The 24,129-nt window shown below is 37.3% G+C and overlaps 1 protein-coding gene across 2 annotated transcripts in view; it reads right to left on the bottom strand.

Moving 5' to 3' along the window:
- The window catches only part of LOC121911789 (cGMP-dependent protein kinase 2), a 32,040-nt gene extending 7,911 nt beyond the window's left edge, over positions 1 to 24,129 (bottom strand). For both annotated transcript variants that reach the window (XR_006099951.1, XM_042433641.1), the window contains exons 1-14: positions 24,034 to 24,129; positions 23,510 to 23,745; positions 20,635 to 21,000; positions 14,559 to 14,725; positions 13,730 to 13,843; positions 10,689 to 10,794; positions 9,746 to 9,809; positions 9,543 to 9,620; positions 8,724 to 8,818; positions 7,598 to 7,666; positions 5,443 to 5,541; positions 5,007 to 5,154; positions 3,252 to 3,388; positions 1,416 to 1,505 (exon numbers count right to left, since the gene is read on the bottom strand). Coding sequence is in view for 1 of the 2 variants with exons in the window: in XM_042433641.1 (XP_042289575.1) it covers positions 1,416 to 1,505; positions 3,252 to 3,388; positions 5,007 to 5,154; positions 5,443 to 5,541; positions 7,598 to 7,666; positions 8,724 to 8,818; positions 9,543 to 9,620; positions 9,746 to 9,809; positions 10,689 to 10,794; positions 13,730 to 13,843; positions 14,559 to 14,725; positions 20,635 to 21,000; positions 23,510 to 23,631 (1,655 nt within the window). In the remaining variant the exon portion in view is untranslated. The remainder of the gene's footprint in view (positions 1 to 1,415; positions 1,506 to 3,251; positions 3,389 to 5,006; positions 5,155 to 5,442; positions 5,542 to 7,597; positions 7,667 to 8,723; positions 8,819 to 9,542; positions 9,621 to 9,745; positions 9,810 to 10,688; positions 10,795 to 13,729; positions 13,844 to 14,558; positions 14,726 to 20,634; positions 21,001 to 23,509; positions 23,746 to 24,033) is intronic.

Here is a 24,129-nt window from a genome sequence, read left to right as displayed (position 1 = left end):
TGTACCTTTCTGTTTCCTGCAGTTGCCTCCTTCTTATTTGTCCTGTTAATGGTTCATAGCAGGTGCAGTCCAGTATGAAATGACTGAAGCAGCCAGTAATACTGAGGCCAATAAATATGCATGTTATATTATTTGTATCTGTTTACAGCAATAATCTAGTTAAAGGAGTTCACAGGTTTATCTAATAATCTCCCACAATTATTTTTCATAACACATATATTCATTCATCTTTTTGTTGGGCTGTAAACATCAGGCTACGTAACTTCAAGCTTTGCTGGATGAATGCACTCTTTGAGTTACAAAAATGTCCTCTGTATTGTATCAATATTCCAAGTGCAACAGCAGGACGCGCTTTCTTTTGTGCTCCATTGTTTTCAAGATGTGCATAATATGTGTCAAAAGAACCTGGTATCAGATCTAATTTAGTGCTGTAGTTGTAGTAAATAACCTGATAAATAGAAAAATTGCAAAAGTGATGAAAAATTTTGCGCCCAACAGTAATTTGTGGCAGGCTTTGTAAGTATCCTCCTAAGTCTTGTTATGTTATTGCAGCATATTATTCTGATAACATATGTTTTTGTAGAAAAATGAAGCAATTCTGCTAAGAACTGATACAGTCTATGTATTGGGACTCAGTATCCCAAGGTTATATCTGGACAGGGTTTGTTTTGTGCTGTCTGCAATAGTGTCTTTATGAAATGGAAATGGAAAGACAGACACAGCAGCTTTAAAATGACTCTAATTAAGGGAATAGTTTGGTTTTTGAGGAATTGAGCTATTCTGTCTTCTGACCCAGAGTCACTCTGCATACCAGCTTTTAGTCTCTTGGACAGACTGCATGTCACCTTTGGTTATGAATATAACACTCCCTACCCAGAAGTGTCCCACATGGGGAGAGGTAACAACTCAAACTCTGCCATCTTCCAATCAGTGCCTCTTCACTTATAGACATTATTTAGAGTTTTGTAGGAGACTAAAGTAGACAGATGCTCTATAAACAGGATTAGTGAGCAATGAAGCCTTCACTAACCCCTGCTACCTTTTGAGGCTGCCAAAGCAATGAAAATGCTAAGTACAGCTTTAAAGGATAGATTTTGATTTAACAATACTCTTGTGCCATATGGACAGGGAAAGAACTGATGACTGTAATCATTCTTCTTCTACATACTAGCTGTGAATCCCTTCATAGCACAAGTACAATAAAGCTTCAGCCATCTGAGTTAAACAAGTCAAGTGGGTATGTTCATCCTGGCAGTCACATGAAGGTTCATTGCTGCTGCTTTTACAGTGCAGAAAGAGATCACCTTTCATGACCACCAAGGAGAGGAGGAATGATTACAGTGACCAATAACTGTACATGTGCATATTTCATTTGTTGTAGTTGCTATTAATGTAGCAAAAGGACCTACACTCACATGTCCCGAAGCACAGTCCACAGCTCTCCTCCAAGACACACCTCCAGCAGCATGTAGACAAACTTGTCATCCCGAAATGTTCGGAACAACCTGAAACAGATGCACAGACAGTCAAGAGACTCTTGTGTGTCATTATAACATAATGTAATATTACTATTACAATGGCCAAGTATTATTGTTGTGATACAGTATTTATCCTGTACACACTATGTCCTTATGATGCACATTTATTGCCCTATACATTTTTGTTCACTTAAAAAGTGAAGAGTTGCTATGCAGCCATTCACATAAAACAATGACTGCAGAAAACTGTAGTAATTCCAGTTTGAAAATTCTTGGGTGCAGGCTCTAAACTAAACTAACTCCCTCTCTAAGTAAGCAAGTTTACAGTCCAATAAAAGATTTTAACATCTGAGAATTTGGCATCTAAAATAAAAACTAAAAACCCTGAGACCCCATGAAAACCAGGAAACCAGTAAGTGACGTGAAATAATAAGTAAAACACTGAGTGGTACAGTAGGAGGTGTGAGACAAACAGGAGAGAGAAAATCACATTTTGGCTGAGCTTCTCTCTCTGAATGACAGTCAACAGACTGCTTGTTCAAGGCCTTTGTTCTTTAAAGTCATAGTTCAGATAAATCTCAGGGCAGCTGCATTCTGCAGCATGTTCCTTAGCAACTCCACTGAGAACAGCTCTCATTTTCTTCTCTGCTGAAGGAGCATACAGACGTGGCCGAAAATATTGGTACCCTTACACCTTTTTTAAAAAAAAAAAAAAATTCTCAGAAGTATATGGTATCCATCATTCTTTATTTCACATTGAATATAACTGAAACTTTGCTTTTAATTTACAACTTAACATATTATTTAATACAATAAAAATAATGAATATGGCATGGCTAAAAATATTGGTTCCCTTAACTTTATATTTTCTAGCACAGCCTTTGGAGACAATAACTGCAGTCAAGCGCTTTCTGTAACTCTGAATAAGGTTTCTACACTTCTCCACTGGTAGTTCAGCCCACTCTTCTTGAGCAAACTGCTCCAGTTCTCTCAGGTTTGATGGGTGCCATCTCCCAACTTCAACTTTCAGCTCTTTCCACAGATGTTCAATGAGATTCAGATCAGTCTTCCTGGGTCTTCTATCATGGAGCACATTTTCATTCAGACAGCAAAGGATGGTGTGACTTGAACTTGAGGATCAGCTCGGATCTGTATTGAAGTTTTCCTTGGTTCTTTCTCGACCATCCGAGGAATCCTTCTGTTCAATCGCAGGCCAATATTCCTCTTGCGACCACGTCCAGAGATGTTGGTTACAGTTCTATGGGCCTTAAACTTCTTAATAATATTGGCAACAGTGTTCACAGGAACATCAAGCTCTTTGGAGATGGTCCTGTAACCTTTACATTGACCATGCTTAGCTACAGGGCACCAATAACTTTGTCCACGTTATTTTAGGATGTCTTTGTAGAATAAGCATAAATTCAGTTATTTTGACAACTTTTTTGTTTTGTTCCATTGCAAACTAATCATAGACATGCACTGATAATAAAATATCTTTTAATTTCAATACTGTTCAGGGCGAATGGTGCATTATTTTAATAAAATGCAACCACTCCCAATAATTTTGGATGTCTGGAAGAGGTTTTCTGTTGGCTATCCCATTCTCCTCTGTTCAACATCTATATGCTTCCACATGCTCACATTATGGAAAACAACATAAGATCTTACCACAGTCGTACTATTATATAATGGCTTTAGAAATAAGCCCTTGCTTTGTGTGAGACACTTGAAGCTGAAAGTGTAATGTTGTATGTGTGTGTACGTGGGGCACACCTGATGATGAATGGTGAGTTGGTTTGCTGAAGGATGTTCTTCTCAGAGTAGATGTGCTCCTGCTGTCTGGTGTCCACAATGTGCTTCTTCTTAATACACTTCAGAGCAAATGTAATGTCCTCGTCCTTCAGCTTCACCTGAGAAACAGCAGAGAGGAGCTAACTGAGTAAAGAAAGCCACTACCAATCAGTGTTGGGGTTAAACTCCTACCAGGGCGGATATAAATGCATGCACCCATTCTATTGTCTTCCTAGATAAACATTAATGCATCCGCTTTCACTAATTGATTTAAATTTTGAAACCAACCATATTTGAGCTTAGTGCTTCTCATTAATGCCAAAATCTAAACCTATTTAAATTGTAAGAAAGATATAATTCAACATCAGAGGGGATCAGGTGTGCCACCAGATGAAATCAGAGACACATTAACATTAAAACCTGTAACAGTTTCATAAATATGTGCCAGTTTTGCTATTCTTTGTCACCAATTCTTATACAAATAATATATATATACCTAATAAGAGAAGAACTGAACAGAAAGTAAGTATTCAAGCATACTGATCTACACAAATGATCTCCATCACAACAAAAAGATTCTGTATCCCAAATCCGTACTACATACAAATTCTAAACAAGTTTAAAGCATGTAGTGTTCACACTAGATGTACACCATTGTCCCACAACACAATGCACAAAGAAAATGGAGGAACTGCTCACAGCTGCAAAACATTAAATCTAACAGTGAATGGTGGTGAAACAGCTCAGAAAACAAAACTTTACTTAATATTGTCTTTGAGTCACTACCTTTAGTTTGATTTCCTTTGTACCGCACACATATTACATCATTTCCTGTTAGTCAAACAGTAAAGTATGTTTATTGCTTATACAGTATACTTACTGCAGAAAACAGCATACTATAAAGATCAGTATATAGTACATAGTGTATACAATCAATATGTAGTCTGGAATTGGGAAACAGCTCTAGTTTACACCTAATGATGTAGAAACATTTTAAAGACACTGATTTTGTGATGATCTGTGATCGGCTTAGCTTAGATCACTTTGTAATCTGACTCATTTGGCAGAAAACCAACTCACTTAGCTAAACTCTGTATACCAGAGTTGTCTATCCCACATTCACTTGTTTTTTAAAAAATGTGAGTGATTGACTAATAAAGTCACATTATAAACAGAAATAATCTAATCAGAAGGTTGACTTAACGTCAAAGCCATTGCTAGAGGCTGCAGTTCCTTTAAAGGCAATTAGAAGAAAATTATAACTGCACTGATGTGACCAAAAGGAAGAGCTCAACTCCCCCAATTACTCTCTTGAAATACAAAATCAATACATGTCATGTTCTAATGTTTGTCCTTGTGTTCCTTGAAGTCGATCGTAAAGCTTCTCCTGCAGCCAGATGCCTCTAACCTGGCGGCTTGTTCAGGTGTTACAGTTTGGTTATTATTGATCAGTGCAGGAGTTTTATTTCAACACTAAAATTATGCTGCAACTGACATTTTTTAGCCTACATGATGTATCTCATACAGTATATATAAGTGTTTCCAGGTCATATTTCACAGATTTGAATGCAGTCCATCTTGTTTCCCTGTCCAGGATATTTGCAAGTACGTACGTCTTAAACTACGATACTGAGTCAAATCAGCTGTAAATAAAACCCAACTAAATCATTTCCAGTGTAAAGCATCGGGCTGACTAATGACACATGATATTTGTAGTGTTGTGGTGCTGCAGCTCACCAGCTCCACTCGTCCAAATCCTCCCATGCCCAGCGTGGCTATGACCTCCAGCTCCTGGAAAGGCTGGTGAGGAGGCAAGAGAGCAATCCTCTCCCGCAGCCTTCTCAGCTCCTGGGCTTCCGCAGAGTCAATCTGAGGTGAATGAGGCCTGACGAAGGAGCAAGACAATTACATTTGAACCTTGTCCTACATTTAGGCCTCAGTAGTTAACCACTGAGACACTAAGGTGCCCAGACTGAAGAAAGTGTTTAGTATTTGCTTTCATTCAGTAGACTGTCAGCTGATTTATCTGCTTATCTCTAATAACGCTGCATGGGGAGGGATGACCACCAACTGACAAACAGTGTAATCACATGCAATAAGTCACCACCATTGTCCCCTTACAGGCAAGTTTAAAGAACATGTTGACAGTGTCATTATGTCATTCTGCACTCACAGAGCGTTCCTCCTCTCATCACTCCTGGAGAGCTCCTCCACGTATTCCTTCAGGTAAGCCTGAAGCTCCTCATAAGTTCCCACCATCTGGTTGAAGTTGCTGGAGAGAGGAGGCAACATGAACAGTGGAGACTACAGATGCAAATTAGCTTCAAGCTAACTCTGGTGCAGTGCATCTTTAATGTTTCAAACTGCACACTGTCCCATTCAATAAATAAATAAATGAATAAAAATACAATTATTTCAGCATTGTGTGCGTTGAGTAGTGAATATAGATTATCACATGCAGATGCTGATGTAGAATGCTACATCAGCACCTACATTAGCTACCTTATATATCTGAATGATAAATCAGGCAAAGGACAGACATTGTGCTTGCATTAGCTTAATGTATCAGCTTCATCATTCATGCTTCACCATCAGTGGCTCATTCATCAGCTGTGTCTATCTTAGATAAGTAGCATTCAATGATATTCATGCACATGCATGTACAGCGCATAATTCATAACCTGATTCTTCTCAACATCACTCATCACTGCCAATACTGTTTGCTGCTGCAGCCCCTTTACCACCCCAAAATCCTTCTCCTTATGTATTGAGCATTTGGTTTTGTTGATTTAACTGATCTAATGTTCATGCATCTTTGTTTAGAGGGAATCCGCTCACTAGCAGAATCCACATCACTGCTCCAATTCTTTAGAAGAACCAAATGTAACTATATAACTATTTACAACAATTTTCAATTCCTTCATGTAGTCCACTGAAAGTGGCCCCAAATGAATTCTAGTTTATTATAACTTAGGTCTTGCTTTTGTGGTTTTGACCATCATTTCTGTTATTTAGCTAAAAAAAATTCTGATGAGTCAAGAAACATGAGCAGTCAGGAGGTCAGACAGGTTGTTATGGCGCCAACGGTCTGTCCAGATGATCTAAACCGCTTTATTTGGAGATCAAACTGAAAGTGAGTGCACCTGAAAGACTCCATTGTTCAACAAAATTGTGCGGACACAACTACAGTAAGTACAGTAGGTCAAAGGTAAACCAGGAAGTCAACCTAATGCTTGTGATGGATGTTTTTGAAGTGTAAAGTGGTTTATAATTGCAGTACATTTACAACAGACATGTTTCTTATTTAGCAATGTTGCCACATTCCCAGATCTCAGCAATTTATTTGTTGAGTACAATGTTATCATATCTGAAAGAAATATTAGTCAAAACTACAGTACATTTTCTCTATGGAAAAGTGCAGTATTTCAATAAAAATGCACACATATGACAGTAAGTACAGAATATGAAATACTAATATAAACATCAACAGATAGATTTTGATTACACACTACTGTGCTTGAGTATAAAGTATTGGTAGTGGGTTAGATAAGAGGAGGGGCTCCATAGAAGCCTCAACACCCTTTAATCCATCCTTGGGAAGAATATGAAGCAGCTGTTAAAGAGTGAACCACAGTAATAGTTCATAAAGGTGCAGATGTGCTTATTAACTAGGGGTGAGCCCAAATACAAATTCGTTATTTGGAAAAGCAAAAATAGTGGGTTTTTTTTTACTAATATTTATTTTGTACAAATATTTTAAAAATGACTTGTTTTCGGGAAGAAAAAAAAACATCAAATACCAGCATGCAGGTCGGTTACATCGCTATCTCAGTCTCTCTCCTCTGCTCCGCTGTCACGTCTATCAGCAGGTCTCAACAAGGGGAGTCACATCTACCTGCTACATGACGCACATTTTCTTTATTTCCCCAGAGATAAAGCTGAGCTACTGACACATGCAAAGTGCTTACAAGGGACTCTCCATAACCTGTTGTTACACTTGTCCTTCCCACAAAGTTAGATTATAAAAATTAGGCAATAAATGAATAGTGCAACGCAAGAATCGCCTTTGAAGTTCTTTTCTACACGTTACACGCCGAACTGTTTAACAGTTTAATATCCTAAAATTAAATTATTAATTAATTATTCGAATACAAATACAGATATGAATAATTTTGCTGCCTCAACAAATATAGATACAAACACAAATACTGGGCCCTCTGCACATCCCTGTTATTTACTGAGGATTTATTATCATTCTCTACATTGTCAGCTATTGTGTTCAGCTGTAGAAAATAACATGCCATGTAAAGCATCATCAAGCTACTCACTCTCTGTCCACCACCAGGCAGTGTGTGTCATTCTCATTGCAGATGATGTTGGCTGAACGAACATCCTCACTGTAAAACATACATGTACACTTCAGTCAAACAAATGAAACCAACACAAACCCACGTGTACAGCACAGATAGTTATTTCTACAGTGTGATGAGGCATGTCTTTGTTCACACAGCCCACAGCTCATATTGGAATCAAACAAACTGCGTGGTGAGCATGTTCATGTCACACAGCTGAAACATGAAGGATCATTTCTATTGTTTGCTATGGGAGGATACATTCATATAGTATGTTCTGAATGTCCTGAAGAGGGGATTTTTTCCTCTGTCTCATGAATAGAACTACAGAGATGATGATTTGTTAAATATTATTTTGTAACCTCTAAAGGAAAGATGTTATTAAGTTCCATTCTGGTAAGTGTATGATCCTGCATGTATGGAGCTTAACAGTCAGACTCCTGTGAGTCACACAACTTTATGGATGTGCGTCAGTAATTTAGTACTTACATATTTGGTGGCCAGGAGATCTTAAAGGATAGGTCCAAAAGAGTGAAAGAGGTTTTCCTCACTGTAATCATTCTTTCTGTTCATACTGGCTATTAAAAGATCCCCTTCAAATGTGCTTTCAATGTAAGTGATGGAGGCCAAAATCCACAGTGTGTCCACACAGTCATTTAGTGCAATAATCAGATTCCCTCTTTGTGTTTCCTCAGACAGTGTTTCCCTGTTGAGCTGCGGTGGAAGTATAGTAACAAAAAGAGGAACTTTGGCACTAAAAAGGCTGTATCGCTGAAAAATATCTACTTGATTTGACTCATTTGGATGGCAGCTTCATATTAGCTTCAGATAAAATTTAAAATACATTTTTGCACAGAAGGAGGACTGTGGATTTTGTCCCCCATCACTTACATTGTAAGTGCATTATGAAGGGATCTTCTAATGGTCAGTATGAACAGGAGGAATGATTACAGCAAGAAAAAACATGTTTCAATGTTCTTTTGGTCACCTGATGTCTTAAGACAGACTTGAAAAATTGTGAACTTGTCCTTTAACGTACTGTGTGAAAACACATACACAGCACATACAAAAATACAAAATACAGTAAAGATGTTGTTTGTACCTGATCAGAGCTTTCTCTCCAAAGTAGTCTCCAACTCCCAAGGTCTTGATTTCCTGTGGTTCAGCACAGCCCTCTGTGCTCTGAGTGACTATCACCTGCAGATGGCAAACATTAGAATGAGCACAGCAAGAACCACAGTTCATGCATTGGTGTTTGGTCTGTCAACATTAGCTGTATTGTTTTAATCATGAACACTGAGAGAATCATTCTTTTGCAAGTCAGTTAGTATAAAAACTGAAAGTTTCCTTAAATGTTGATGTATTTTAAATGTCCTTCCTGAGCTTTCAACTGCATCAAGAGTAAGATGTTCTTAACAGATACCCCTGTCATCCTCACTATAATGTATAAACAAAACATAATATCACACACCACACTGCCTCTGGTCCTTGACATTTTATTATATATGTATTTATTCATTTTTATTTAATGTGGCAAAACATTAAATAAAAATGGCCTAAAGGCCACCTAAGCAGAGCTATTGTAGAATGCTGATTGTCCAATAAATACATGAACCTTAAATTTACCCGCAGACAATCTAATTTGGCAGCAACAAATATTACATTTAAACTCTGAGTTCATCTCCGAAAAGGCATTAAATCTTATGTTTAAATCATCAGAGCCTGTTGTAAATTACTGAAGGGCTACTGAGATCAGACAGTAATGGAGTGACAAGAACATGATCCCTCACTGGCTTCCTCATACAAGTACTGCCAAAACTCCGCCACATCACCCAAGTTTCGAAATGTTCAAAAAATGATTTAAAAAAGTTTAGTTTTTGCTTTCAATGAAAAAATATCAAGATTGCAAGAGAAATCTCACCTCTCCTTTCGCGATAATAAAGAAAGTGTTCCCCTCTTCACCTTCTCTGATAATGTACTCTCCTTTTTCAAAATAGTCCTAAAAAGATAGATGGTCGGTCTTTGTCTTGTCCACTCAAATGCAATCTTAAACAATTTATTCAAAAACAGATAGTGTACAGAATTTATATTTAAAAAAAAAAAAAAGAATTAGAAAAGACTCACAACTTCAAGACAATCAACTATCTTGGCTAGTTTCTCCTCAGGCAGTTCTCGGAGTAGAGATACACTTATACAGAAACAAAGACATACACACATTAGATATAATGCAATTGATGATAAGTAACTTGTCAGATTTAACAAAAATTGGTTAAAAATGTAAGAAAACAATATGATACAATATACTGACCATTACATTAACTAGCAACCATGAGTTATATAGAACTATAGAAGAACCCCACAACTATAATTGCTGAATCACTGCAGCATAGTGCTAGTTAATATTACAATATAGTTGGATGCTAGCTAATTAATTGGCCATTAAAAGCATATCTTACATCACTAACAAGATGTAATAAATTGGTCAGGGGTGGCAGTAAACAGGATAGAGAAAGATGGACTAATAATGAGAGAGTGCAGGTGTTTTCAGATGAATGTGTCAGTGGATATTGGTAGTACAACAGATATTTGGAAACAGGGAGCAAACAATTCCCTGTCCTTGTGAATACTTTATTGTTGTCTTTTGAAACATATTTTTAGTGAAACTGTGTCAAAGGATGGGTCTCAATGCCTTAAAGTAATATCATGATATTGCAGGGTAATTTTCCAATACTGGTATTCATGAAGCTGTACTAAAATACTGAAAAATAGTTTATTATTACTTGGCATACTCATGTGAATTACACCTCTCCTACTCACAGCCCACTTTGATCCAAAAAAGTGGATGCACAAAAGGGGCCTTTGTGGGGACTGAGAAATTTTGGTCCCATGAGCCCCAAGCTAGGTCCTCTTAGCGACGCACATGGGCAAACAGACCAGTGGATGCCATACTATACTTGACAGCAATATATAGTCTTTACAAACATGTCAAAGTTTCTTTAGAGTATACTGTCAACCTTTCATGCTGAAAACACAAGTTTCTTTGTAGAGTATGTCAGGTTCTTAGTACCTGCGCAGAAAGCTGAAGTACTCCTCATGTCTGGCCTGTGTGGTTCGCATCATGATAGTCTGGAAGGTCTTGCGGTCCAGTACCCAGATGTGAGACTGGGACACAGCTGGATGAGAGTGGAAGTATTAACAACTCATTAAACCCATCACATTATCCTTGCTCTGGAGGATAGTGTGGGGTCCTTCTTAATGAACAGGTAATTTATAAGTACGCTGCATAAAAGAACTACAAATTCCCCCCAGTGAGAAATGATACTGACCAACAAGGTGACATAAAAAGTAGCTTTTTTTTTTAAAGGCATTTGGTAAGATTCAAAAAAATTATGTAAATAAAGATAAACAGTTTAATTTTTTTTCATCATCATATCAATGGCTTATCACAAATCCATTGCACTTTTTGATATTAGCTTTGAAGGTTTTTCACCACTTAATATTCAATGAAAAACATGTTTGTCATAACTTCTGCACACTGTATTTGTTCCAGACTTTGCACACAATATACTGTATATAAAATGACTAGATTGTAGCTACTGAGTGCTTATAAAGTCCAAATTATCTGCAGTGCACAAATTATGTTAGAGGAATAGTTGTATGCTTATTCACCTTCCTTCCAACAGTCAGATAAGATGTCTATGTGTCTAGGTGTTAAGTATGGAGCTGGAGTCAGGCAGCCCAGTCGCCAGAATATAACGTTGGCATTGTACGTTTCTGCAAACCATTTCAACAAAACATCATCTCAACATTTCTACAAAACGTAGCGTATTAACATTTCAACAAAAAGTATCATATCAACATTTCCAAAATACGCATCATCTCAACATTTCTAAAGTGACGAAGTTCACATGTGATCTATATGAGCTGACTTTCCTATTGGGAGGAGGAGGGGTAAGTTTCTTGACAGAAAGTTGTAAAAGTTGGAAATCAGCAGAGAGCACGGTTCGAGACCAATGCCCGCTTCCCGTTTCAACCAACAAAACTGGGTGGGTGTTTTTAGTGAGACGTCAGGACATTTACAGCTGTTTTTATTTTATTTTAACCCAAACCATGATCTTTCCCTAACCCTAACCAAGTGGTCTTTGTGCCTAAACCCAACAAGACCTTAACCATAGCGTTGTCACATCATAAAACATCATTATTCAACGGATAGAAATGTTAATACCGTATTCTATGTTTGGTCGAAATGTTGAGATGATATGTTTTGTTGAAATGTTAATATGCTACGTATTACATGTGTTAAAATGTAGATATTCAACATTTCTGTGGTTTGCAGAAATGTTCAATGCCAATGTTTTGTTCTGGCGATTGGGTTGAGTCAGGACATGTTGTTCAGCCGAAAATAGTTCTAGCACATAACTCTGCATAAAACCAGCTGCAAATAGTAGTTTTCACATTTCTGCATAGGCATTGAATTAATTAATGATAATGGTGTAAGAAGATGAAGAGTGGATGTTTTTTTTGTTTGTTTTTTTAAAAAAAAGACTTTAATGCAAGAATGCACAACATAGATTTACATTTGCTTACGTGTGACAGTATTCTAGCATTCTTACAATATTTATACATTTTCAGTAATGCACTGTATATACTATATATATATATATATATATATATATATATATATATATATATACTGTGCCAGAGTGGAGCACTGGAACCCATTTTGGAACTCGACTCAGACTCAACCTTGATGACTCAGACTCGACTTGGCCTCGAGATCTAGTAACTTGACTACAACACTGAAACATATGTCACAAATTTTTAAACTTTTATAGTTTTAAAAACAAGATAAAGAAACAGGAAGTGAAGCTTAATCCATAAAAGATATATGCTGAGCCAACCAACCTTCACATACCACCTACCTATCAGCTGTGCACTCAAGATCAGACTAGAGATGTGTCCACTCAAGTAAAAGATGTGTGAGAACTTGCTATCCTACATTTGTACTTTTTAAACAGAAAACACATTTTATATTGTGATATTTAGATATTTCTTTACTGGAAATGACATATATTATAGCCAACATCAACTTAACCAGAAACTTCCAGCTCCCTGGCAATCTCCTACCAGCCAGCTGCTACCTTATTTAGGTTGGAGATGAGGAGGTATCGTAGCGATAACTCCTCATTTCAACTAAATTAACCAGCTGTTCCTCCACTTTCAACGCAAGCAACAGGAAGCAAATAGAAACAGGGCGTCCAATAAAAGTTCAGGTCAAAATGGCGCACTGCATTGCACAGTGCTGTGTTGCTCGTGGCCAGTTAGGACATTCCAATAGAAAAAAAAGCAATCAAACTGACTTTGTTGCTGACGCATTCAGTAAGGACATGGTGTAATTGTACTCCATTGTACAACCATCAGGTCAAAGTTGCAGTAATAACTTTCAAAAAAAATCTATTTTCTAGCAACCATTTGTGTGCAACACAAGAAAAAACTGAAAGCAAAAATGTACACTTAAGATAAAGTCATAGACTATCTATTTTAAAATCCAATCATGAATTCATCATTTTAAGTCAGAAGAGGGAAAGACAATTCTAAATACAAAATGATCTGCTTATGTTTTATTTTACTTTAGGTTTATTAATGCATTATTGAAATGCAAATGTAATTCATACATTTGTATTAACTCTTTTGAGATTGATGTATTTTAAAATAATTATAATTAAACACCATGAAAGTCTTCATTATTCTAGTGGCACACCAAGCTCCACTTATTATTTTCTTTCAACCTTTGAAAACCTATTAATTCATGCTACAGCTATACAAAAAATAGCTTGTTAGAATGAAAATATCAGCACACCCATACAGTATGTAAGATATGGATGAGTAATTTGAAAATATATTTAATATCTCCCCCAGTGAATTCTCATCTGCTCATGTGCCACACTGTCAGCAGGTATCTTACAGATGAAGTGGATATGGTTGTTAAATACACAGAACATGAATATAGGTGAGCAGCTGGGAGTGAATGCATGGATATAATCCCAAAGGTGAGCCATACTAAGAACCCCAGATGGTTTTGTTTTGTTCAATGCTGCTGTCACTCACCTTTTACAGAGGCTGTTCTCTTACAGTTGTACAGTATGGCCAGTTCTCCAAACGCTGTACCAGGACCCATGTCCCCCAGCAGCTTCCCATTCTGGATTACCTCCAGCAAGCCCTCTGCAGTGTGGAAACCACAATATATAATCCAACCCAATTTTATTATCTACATTTTGGTTGGATTTGTTTATGTTTTGGAGAAAAAAGCAGATTCTAATTTTTTTTTGAATATATATATAATTTTTTCTGTCTCTGACATCTGTCATGTTGTCACATGTCACATGTTTACGTTGTAAGAATTACTGATGGTTGCTGTTATACTTTTGAAAAAGCTTTTCGATTTTGTTACAAACTGATCGGAGGTTTAAGTTTACTCCCTGTTTTAATTATTTAATTATTATTATTTATTCTTATTTATTGATGTATTTAGTTGTATTTTGACTTGTCTGATAACTGTTTACTACATACCAAATTCCCTCTTTGTGTTACTATCCCTCCACCTCATGGCCAGAGGGATAGACTCATGACTATTAACTCAACTGTACAACATCTTTGACAACAGCTAAAAGGAAAAAATACTGAACCAGGTTTCTTGTAGTTATTATTATAATAAAAATATCTGACACAAGGAAGACTTCTCTATCTTACCTGCTGTGATGAATTTTAGGAAATTTTATAATTACAATATTACCTCCATGACTTTTCCTAAACGCCAACTGGTGTTGTCCAAAATGTACAAAAACATACAAGGTAATATCCCCCAAATCTCTCAACATTTCTAGTTTTAAGTGGGCAGAAAGTCCCATCAGAGCTCCATGTATTCTGCTGAACTGACCTGCTAGTACGTAGAGGTAGTTTCCGGGTTCCCCCTCCTGGATGACGAGCTGTCCCTTGGTGTAAACCTTCTCGTACATACAGTCAACCATCTCTCTCATGTGCTGTGGCTCTAGCCTCTTCAGAAAGTCATTGTTCATGATGGCATCATTGATGAGCTTCTTGGTACTGGGATGGAAAGAAGAAGCAGAAACAGTCAGTGAAAAAAAGTCACTTTCTAATTATGAAGGTCAACAAATCAATGTCCCTCTTGTGTGCAGAGTGAAGAGCAGTGTTGGAGAGTAAGTGAGATAAGTAGTTTTGTACCTGCTAAATGGGTAAGTAAGGGGGTGTGTGCTTGAGTTATTCATATTCAGACTGATTCTGTGTAGCACAAATTAATACACTGCTTTTTCTGACACAATAATGTCAAGTACAAGTATATTGCACTGGAAAAAGAAGCAAGCAAAGCAAAATGGTTTGCACCTTTTTCAGTTCATCAATATTATTCTTTTGGCTGAAAGAGAGCCCCATGTAAAAAGTTAAAAAGATGACATTTTTAGATTAAAATGATATCAGTGCTCAGCAACCGTAACTGTGCATGGCATTTCTGGCAAGTTTTTAATTTCTCTACATGCTGAAGTGGTATGCATGGGTTCTAATGAGAGTGATACTTTGTATCTAAAGACTTTGGAGGGTTAAGTCTTCTTTCAATTGTCTTTCCAAAAGCAATAACATAAGAGCAAAAGTGTAAGGAATGAGTTAAAAGTGTTTGTCTGCTCTGAAGTAAGCTGCCAAAGTAAACAAGCCTGGCTAGCTTACTACAGTAGTAATATGACATTACATCCAAGTCCAAGAGTTAGCATAAGCTAACTACAGTATTTTGTGGGGTTAAAGGTTATATTAGAAAACATCTTATTTAGTTACATTTTTTAGTGTGTTCTCACATGTCATGAGAACAAATGTAACACTATCCTAGATAGTAAAGCTACTATATCAGACTTTAGGCTAACGTTAGTGTTTCTGTGCTATTTATACTATTATTACCTGAGATACTTTTGCCAAATGCATCAGTTTGTCCTTCACCTTGAAGCCCTTTCTCTTGTACAAGGAAAATGCTTGAAAATATGATCTATAAAGCATGAATCTAATCTTCATGTTGTTTGTCCAAACAACTTACTATGTATTTCTATGTTTCTATGTCTAGGCCTAGGGCTAATGTCTATAAAAAATGCATGCTGATCATGTATTTCCATGTCTTCTACACGGTCCCTATGCAGGATACTCATTACACAGGACTCAGTATAATATCATGTATGCAACCATCAAATGCTCTTAGATCCCCTTTCAAGTCTTTCCTTTTCATACAAGTCAACTGGAGAGTTTTCAGCAGACCCTGGAGTTTATGTTAATTATCTAGCTAGCTTCAGCTGATAAACTCTGCCACTAGTGCAATAGTTGTCTAAAAATGAGAAGCTGTTTTTGTCTACCTCTGTCAGAAATCAAGGACCTTGTTTAAAAAGTTAGCATGAATTCAGTGGCAAATCTTAGATTGCATTATCCACTGTGAATGAATTATTCAACCATTGTACATATAGTTAAAAAACAGTAATAGATATAATATCAGTCAGTCAATATAATATATACAGTATGTGAGGGAAAAAAAGTGTTGTGTGATGTTTTGCTTGTTTTTTTTCAAAAGTTAAATGTTCAACGTGTATATTTGTCCAGTAAACACAATACCCTTGCATTGCCACTGCTGGAACTATAAAATATTCCCACCTCCCATGAAAATTGAGATGCGCCACATAGGGCAAGAATGAAGAGAAAATGACATGCTTTATTAAAAATTGTTACATTGAGGCAGGAGAATGTGTTGTTGCCATTGTCCAAAGCAACATATGGTTTAGTGTAAAACTACAGGTTAAAGAAATGTTCTCATATTTGTTACAGGAGAGGAGGTATCTTGAATTGGATGCTAGAATTGTTATTATTTTCATAACATTTCAATAACATATGTGGTCTTATCTGTACTGTATAAATACTGTTCTGTTTTTATCAGACATGGCCAATTAAATCTTGCAAATTTGTGTTCTAGGTCCAAGCCACTGCATTAATCTTTGCAGTTACTATCAATTTATTCAGCAAATTTCACTGAGCTTGTGTTTGTGTGTGTCCCTGATTACCACATCACACAGATGATATGCTAGTGCATTCAGTGAAAAGGAGGCTGCTGAATGAGCCTGAGAGTAGTGGGCAAGGGAGGCAGCATAGGTTGTGTAATTGAAGCCCATAATGATCCAGACCCTACATTTAGATCCTGTGGCCTTTTGTTTACCTCCATGTCTTCCTATTATCCTGCCATGCTAATAACAGCTTTTCACATCTGCACACAGTTGGGGGGCGGGGGGTAGCTGTTGCATCCTCCTGCCGATGATATCCTGTTTTGGTTGATCACAGTTGATCAAACTGTTTAAATGACATATAATAAATTATGGCTAAAATTTGTTTATAGTCTCAGTGCTTTGTCTTTACTTCTTCAGCAAGTATGATGGCTTTACAAAGAACTGTCTGTGTGCAGAGTCCTGCTTGAAATTGATTGGCTATTGCCAGATTTGAGGCAGACTTGTTGCAGTAAATAACTCAGTTTACAGTGCTCAGTGTTTAAATTGAATCAGCTCTCTTTACCTCCTGTTTGCATACATCTTTCATTTAGTAAGGACAATGCAAAATATCATTGTGTCACAATCAAAGGAGTTAATGTATGGAACAACTGCAGTGAAGAAATGAAAACATGGAACAAAAAGAAGACTTTTTAAAAATAACATATTGAACAGATATGGGATGGATTTGTGATGTTTTGTTTGTTTCCAATGTGACTGATTTGTTCTTGTGTTGTTTGAGTGATTGGTTTGTAATTAATTTGACTGTTTTGTTCTTGTTCTGTCTAAATTTTTGGTTCTTGTTTGATTTGACAGAGATGGGTATCACTGACACTGGTGGTGGATAGTTGAGTTTTCATATTAATTGTTTAAAGTTTATTGTTAAAACAAAAAAAATGGGTAGGACTAGAAATATTTTTAACTTCTTCCTTCTCCTTTTCAAACATGGAATACCTTATTTGAATTGTTAACTGAGATTTTGATGTATGTGTTTGCTGATGATTTTGTTTGTTTTGTTTTCTTGCTTTTATATTTTATTTTGTTTTTTGTCTTTTAACATGTTTGAAATAAAATTAAAATTGAATTGAGTTGAATTGACAGTGTTAACAGCAGAGCTCAGGACCTGACGCTGTCCATTACGCAAGTGGCATGCAAGCGCAGCTTTTCAACTTTAAAATTCATCAAGAATAGATTACAGAGCACTACATCTTGAAGTGTTCATGCTTATGGCTACAGCAAAAGACATTCTTATGGCTTTAGACACTGATGGAATAATCGACAGGATGGCAGAGAAGAGTGCACTGATGAGATGTCTTCTCACTGCCTAAGAGGACATGCTATTCTATTCGCTCCCTAAAACTACTGTGCTGTACTGTTTTTTTTAAATGATGTCAGCCGATTAGTCACTCTTGGGGCTCTATTTTAAACATGCAAGTGCAATGACAAGCACAAGGTGTCAGGCCTCAGGCACACAGACTGTTTGGGCTTCTCCATGTGCACCTGCTATTTTGGTTCATGTATGTGCAGCACCGCAATGTGCAAAAGGGCTGAGTGAAGGTGAATATAGATCCGTGGTTGTGGTGATTAATAAATACTCTCTCAGCCAGTGACATCACTGCTCTCATAGCTCTTAAAGAGTTGTGCCAATCACAGTTAAATGTGATAACCACAGCTAAAGAAACAGAAAGATTTTCTTAAGGAAAAGTCTGGTTCACAATATGAACACACATCACCACAAATCTGCAGCCAAAGACAGATGGAGTAGGTTTTTCCATCAGTTAGCTACTATAATAACAATAGGAATAAAAAAAGAAATTGATTTTGAAAATCAATCATTGGACCAACACTATTTCAGCAATAATTTTAATGTATCTCACCTCATACATGGTCGCATAGTTTAGTAATTAATGTTACACAACAGCGTTTGCACTGCCATGTGTTTTAAGGATAAAACATGAAACATCACCTTTGCTAAGAAGAAAGTTGGAAGAGAGGCTGATGAGCGACATCTCCTTCATAAAAGAGCAGAATATTGAGATATAATCAGCCAGTCTGATGTGTGTAGAGGTGTGTGGTTATACTATAGCAGCCTGGTGACATCAGATGATTTAATGAAGGTAAACACAGTGAACAGCTGTGCGTTATGGTGCTGCGCTCTGGCGCTGCACTTCTCAGAGGCTGCAGATTTATCAACATATCTGTCCTGCTGCCTTTAGATGCTGCAGGGATTTAATGAACTGAAAGAGAAACTTCTCATACAGTATAAACAGATGTGAAAAACAGATGAGAATCACCCACGTTCATTTATACTGTAGATTAATGCAGACTACCACATTAGTTAAATGTTGGAGAGTTTTGGTTGGAGAGTGTTTAACTGATATAAATTATTCATATTTTAAGCATAAATCCATTGTTGCAGCACATCTGCAGCAAGTATTTAGTTTGATCCTGTTGACAAATCCCAAAAGCAGCAGCTGATTGATGTTGCGTCACAAATTGACCTAGTTCTGAGATGTCTGTTTTCAGGGCAACATCTAGGACCAAATTTCAACCAAAATACAATAGCTGTCTTTGCACTACTGTCTGTGCCTCTGTCAAACCTGTCACAGTGTGCTCTGCACTGGTCACCAAAATACTACACAGACGTGCAAAGCGATTTTCAAGGTTAATACCAAAATACCAAACAAACCGAGTGCTGCTTAAATTGGTCATTATACCTCCACGAAAATACGTCACTGGGTCCGCTCCAATAGGGTATAGGCATGCTGCTTGTCACAGCCTGACAAGAGCAGTGAATGAACGATTAAATAGTGTCGTAGCATGAATTCCTGACTGTTAAGCCTGATGTGTGAACTGCATCAGATAAGCTGCAAACACAGTGTTGGATGATTGACTATAAATAGCTCTCACATTTCCAGATCATCATAGGAAAGCTTTTATCCAGTGCGAAAATCAAGTTTTGGCTTTTTTGCTTCATGATGACAGCATTGCATTTTGTCATATACTATGTTCATGACATATCATTATGCCATATTTGTTTTATTTGTGAAGTTACAGATTGTAGCATAAGTGCGCTGAGAGCTTTGTTGCCTATATCAATTGTCAAACAAATAAAATCCTAAGTGCGCCTCTTGTGTGTGTCAACTTGATATCTATTGCTTAGCCTATATGTTATAAATAGCCTGATATTGTTTAATGCAACATGTGTATGTTTGGGTATGTTGGGGAAAATCGACGAAAATTGCCAGGGCCGAATTTTGTTCCCAGTTTGACACAACTTCTCACCAAAAACACGCAGAGTTTGCCAACTTTTACATGTGACCTTTGGGTCAGGAGCATTATACCAAAATTATTGGTAATCACACCTGTTGGTAAGACATTACTTTCTGCATTATGTTAAGTATGCTGGGCATACTTGCCCTCTCTCTACTGAGTGTGAAGGAATAAGACAGAGTCCACCTTCACTGCTGAGTATGTAGTAAATGGTTCAAGAGTTCACTATCATTCATAAACCTCTGATTCAATATGCAAACATTCATTGTTAGTGCTGTCAGGAGTAACAGTGGGGTCACTGAGCTATGATTGGTTGGGGTCCAATGCGTAGTCTGCCATGTCACTCAGCCAAGTCACAGCAAGAATGTAACACTCTTTTACTATCAAATCTGACACAGTGACGATGTGGAAAGACAAAAACAGTTTGTTCCCATCATAATATCTACCAGGAGGTGTAAGATCTAAATTATGTTACAGGAATGGTTTTAGAAGCATCAGTGGATACACTTTCCCATTCATAAAATAGATGTAACTAATGTAATCCATTGCAAAAGACATGAATTTGAGCAGAGTCACCATGCTCTGTGAAGGATGAAAAAACAAACTTTTTATAGCTACCTTTCAAGTTTATAGGGGATTGGTGTTTCATACTCTTTAACTTACTTTGAGTCTTTGCGGACAGGCTTTGCGATGGACATGTGTGTAGCTCTGAAACCCCCGCAGAAGTTCTCTGAGGTTGGTTCAGCAGAGACACCCTCTTTAGCTTTGAGCCTGCGGTGGACCTCTACGGCGACCCTGTGGAAGCGGCTGGGACCCTGGTTAATGACGCTGAAGCGGCGGTGGCTGTGGTGGCAAAGGTTCGGTGGCGAGCGGCCCAAGCTGTTGTTGTAGCCAATAGCATCCTGGAGCTTGTCAATCTGGGAGATCTTGGCCTCCAGTTCCCTCCGTAGATGCTGCAACTGGAGCTCCTGGGCTCTAAACTCTTGGTCACGTTGTGCCAGCTCAGTCTCTAGGTGTGTGATCCGCAACCTGACGATTAGAATCTGTTCAGTCTCTAAGTGCACATAAAAGCAGCATCACAAAACCAGATTACTGTACACAAAGTATAGTAGTGCTGTACTTTTCACTGCATGAAAGTGCAGTCCAGAAAACATCTAATGAGAAATGGTGAAGCATGGCCAGATAGACCAATCAATTACTTTTTTTTTTTTTTTTACTTTTTTTTAATATTTGGCATTTTTGTAAAGCATTTTGAACTGCATTTATATGAAATGGTGCTATACAAATAAATTTGAATTGAACTGAATTGAATGTTTCAATGAAAAAATGACTCTCAAAATTCCTTGTTTTATTTATTAATCAATTAACATAGTGAAATGTGCCAAAAGGTGGATGAGCATTCCTATGGAAGCCCAGTGTAAAATGATGTTGCGACCTATCATTAGGCCCGGTAGTGTGTATCATGCTGTGCTGTCATAAATCTACTGAGCCCTCTGACGTGACACAATTCTCTTGCCCTGACTTAACTTACCTTTAAACTGCCTTTGAGTCCTACTCCTACTCAAGCAAAGAGCAGATACTCAGTACTTTGTAACCTGATATCTACACTGTATCTGTTTAGGCTAAACTACGTTGGTTACAGTTTCGTATGACTACCATGAACCGCTCAGTGTTCCAGCTTTCATCAGTGTTAATTTAGTTCGACTGGTCTTATAATAGAAACATAACCTTCAGCAGAGATGATGTCCCCTGAGCTGTCTTTCAAATGAAGGAAAATGGTTTCAATATGAAGTTTAGTGTAGGTGTATTGTTTAATAGAAAGTATTATAGTGTGTAAACCATGTATCAACTTTTTATATACTGCTTGTAAATGCTAAATGGGGGACTTAAAAAGGGACTTAAAGTGTTACCAAGAAAACATATAACTTTGACACTGTAGACCACTGTTTGTTTCCCATTTTCTACCATTTGTTGGACTATGACCATAATCATTCCCTAAGTAGTTCTTTTAACCATGATGATGAAGGTTCCCCTTAACACAGCAGCTATTTTACAGTAGCTAACTCCCTAACCCTAACCCTAACCCCAACCCACGCCAGAATCTTTCCCTAATTGTAACCAAGGAAACCCAAACCATGATCTTTTGCCAACCCTTTAACAGGGTTGTTTTTGAGCCTAAACCTAACCAAACCTGAACTACAGCAGTAGAAAATCAGAAAATGCTAATATGAATCTTTTTACATTACATTACATTACATTACATATTTTGTCATTTAGTTTGAAGGATTATTTTGCTCCACAGTTATTTAGAAACTGAATTTTGTGGCATTTCCAGAACAGTTTCTATATTTGTAGTGTTTTGAGAAGCAAGAACTAATGACAGCCCAACAAAGGGTTGAAATTCTTGTCGCAAACAAATTCTCTACTGGACCTTGCCAAACCACAATGACCAACACATTCTCATAATTAAACAACAGTGTACGTCTAAAATTCCACCCTCCAAAAAAACACCTTTAGTTACATTTGAACTATCTATAGTGGCCATAGTAATGCACTCTACAATGACATATAGGACCGTAATATGCCACTTTCCAAAACTTTTTTAACAAGTCACTGTTAAAAAATAATTGTGTTTTATGGTGTGACAACGCTGTTGTTAAGGCCTGGTTAGGTTTAGGCACAAAAACCACTATGTTAGGGTTAGGGAATGATCATGGTTTGGGTTAAAATGATCACTTGAAACATTGTTTATACTTCCTTAAAGTTACCCAATCTTCATTGTCATGTCAACAGTAAACACCACAACGTAGCGTTTTTGTAAAAAAAATAGTCCCAACTTGCGGTTGGAAACATGAAATTCATGGTTGGAAACAGGAAGCGAACAGTGGTCTCCTGCAGCAAAGTCCACATTTTGCCACCTATAACCATCCATCCACCCAACCTGCCTCTCTCTAATAAGGCAAAATCATGTTATCGAGTCACCTTATACTGACGTCATCTGAACTGCATCACTTCCCTGGGTCAAAATTACTATGGCCGATAACGAACGATGGCGTAAACTATAACTAACTATATCTTGTTTTTGCTGGCCTGAATTTTAGACCTATACTGTTGTTTTTCTTGTGAGGATGAGCTGCAATGACATAAGCAAAAATGTGGGTGGTCACATTTCAGCAGCAAAGGTTAAGGGGCCACTACAGCAAATGACAAGTAGATCATATTTTATTTAACAACTTTACTACTCTTCCTTGTGAGAATGTGAACTTATTAACTTCACATTATTTGCCACCACAAACTGTGCCAGGGCCCAATTTGTTGCATTTCCTACTGGTCACATACATATTAATACTCTACTATTCATACATTGATAATTAAGTCTAGTAGCCTTTTTGTTACTTGTATACTTATGCATCATTATTAGAATATATTGTTTATACCAAGTAGTTCTTATCCCTAATGATTCCAGACTGATGCTGTACAACATACAGAATTCACTGGTCATATCTAACAATAGATATTCATAAGATGTGACTCTAACCTCAGGACGTCTGTGTCCAGGCCAGGAGGGTCTGTGTGGATGGAGGCCAGGCAGCTGTTCTCCTCAGCCCGCGGGGCTTTTATCGAACCGTTGCCCATGGCCAGGCATTGGCTGGCCACCATAGGAATGGTCCTTAGGTTCAACTCACGGCGATGACTGTCTTAATAGGATGCTCTGCAAGTTGGGAAGCTGCTCTTACTTTGTTGATGTCTCCTTTCTTAAATGCTAAAAATGTTCTACAGAAATGAAAATGACAAGCACTGTTCATGTTATTTTTATTCATAATATGAATGAAAATGTATCTTGTATCATCTTTCATAAATATCATATTACCTGGTGCACATGGGTAAACAAAATGTCATATTATTACTTGTGTTTATCCAAATGTTGGAAATGTCCAGCACAGCCTGCACCTGTCACTGTACTATCAAATCATTATCCCAAAGCATCTCATTTTTTTGTGCCATGCAATCCCAAATCTATACTGCCATCTGTAAAGAAAAAGAAAATGTTTCATTAATTACCTACAGCGTGGCTGAGATATGCATTCAAAATGACAATCCACCTGCTGCCAAAAACACTCTTCACTGCTCCATAATGCTTCTAGAATTCAACGTTGT

The sequence above is a fragment of the Thunnus maccoyii genome, chromosome 14 (assembly GCF_910596095.1).
Source record: "Thunnus maccoyii chromosome 14, fThuMac1.1, whole genome shotgun sequence".
NCBI classification, from domain to species: Eukaryota; Metazoa; Chordata; class Actinopteri; order Scombriformes; family Scombridae; genus Thunnus; species Thunnus maccoyii.
The sequence above is the reverse complement of the archived record's forward strand: the minus strand, read 5'-3'. Positions and strand labels throughout refer to the sequence as shown.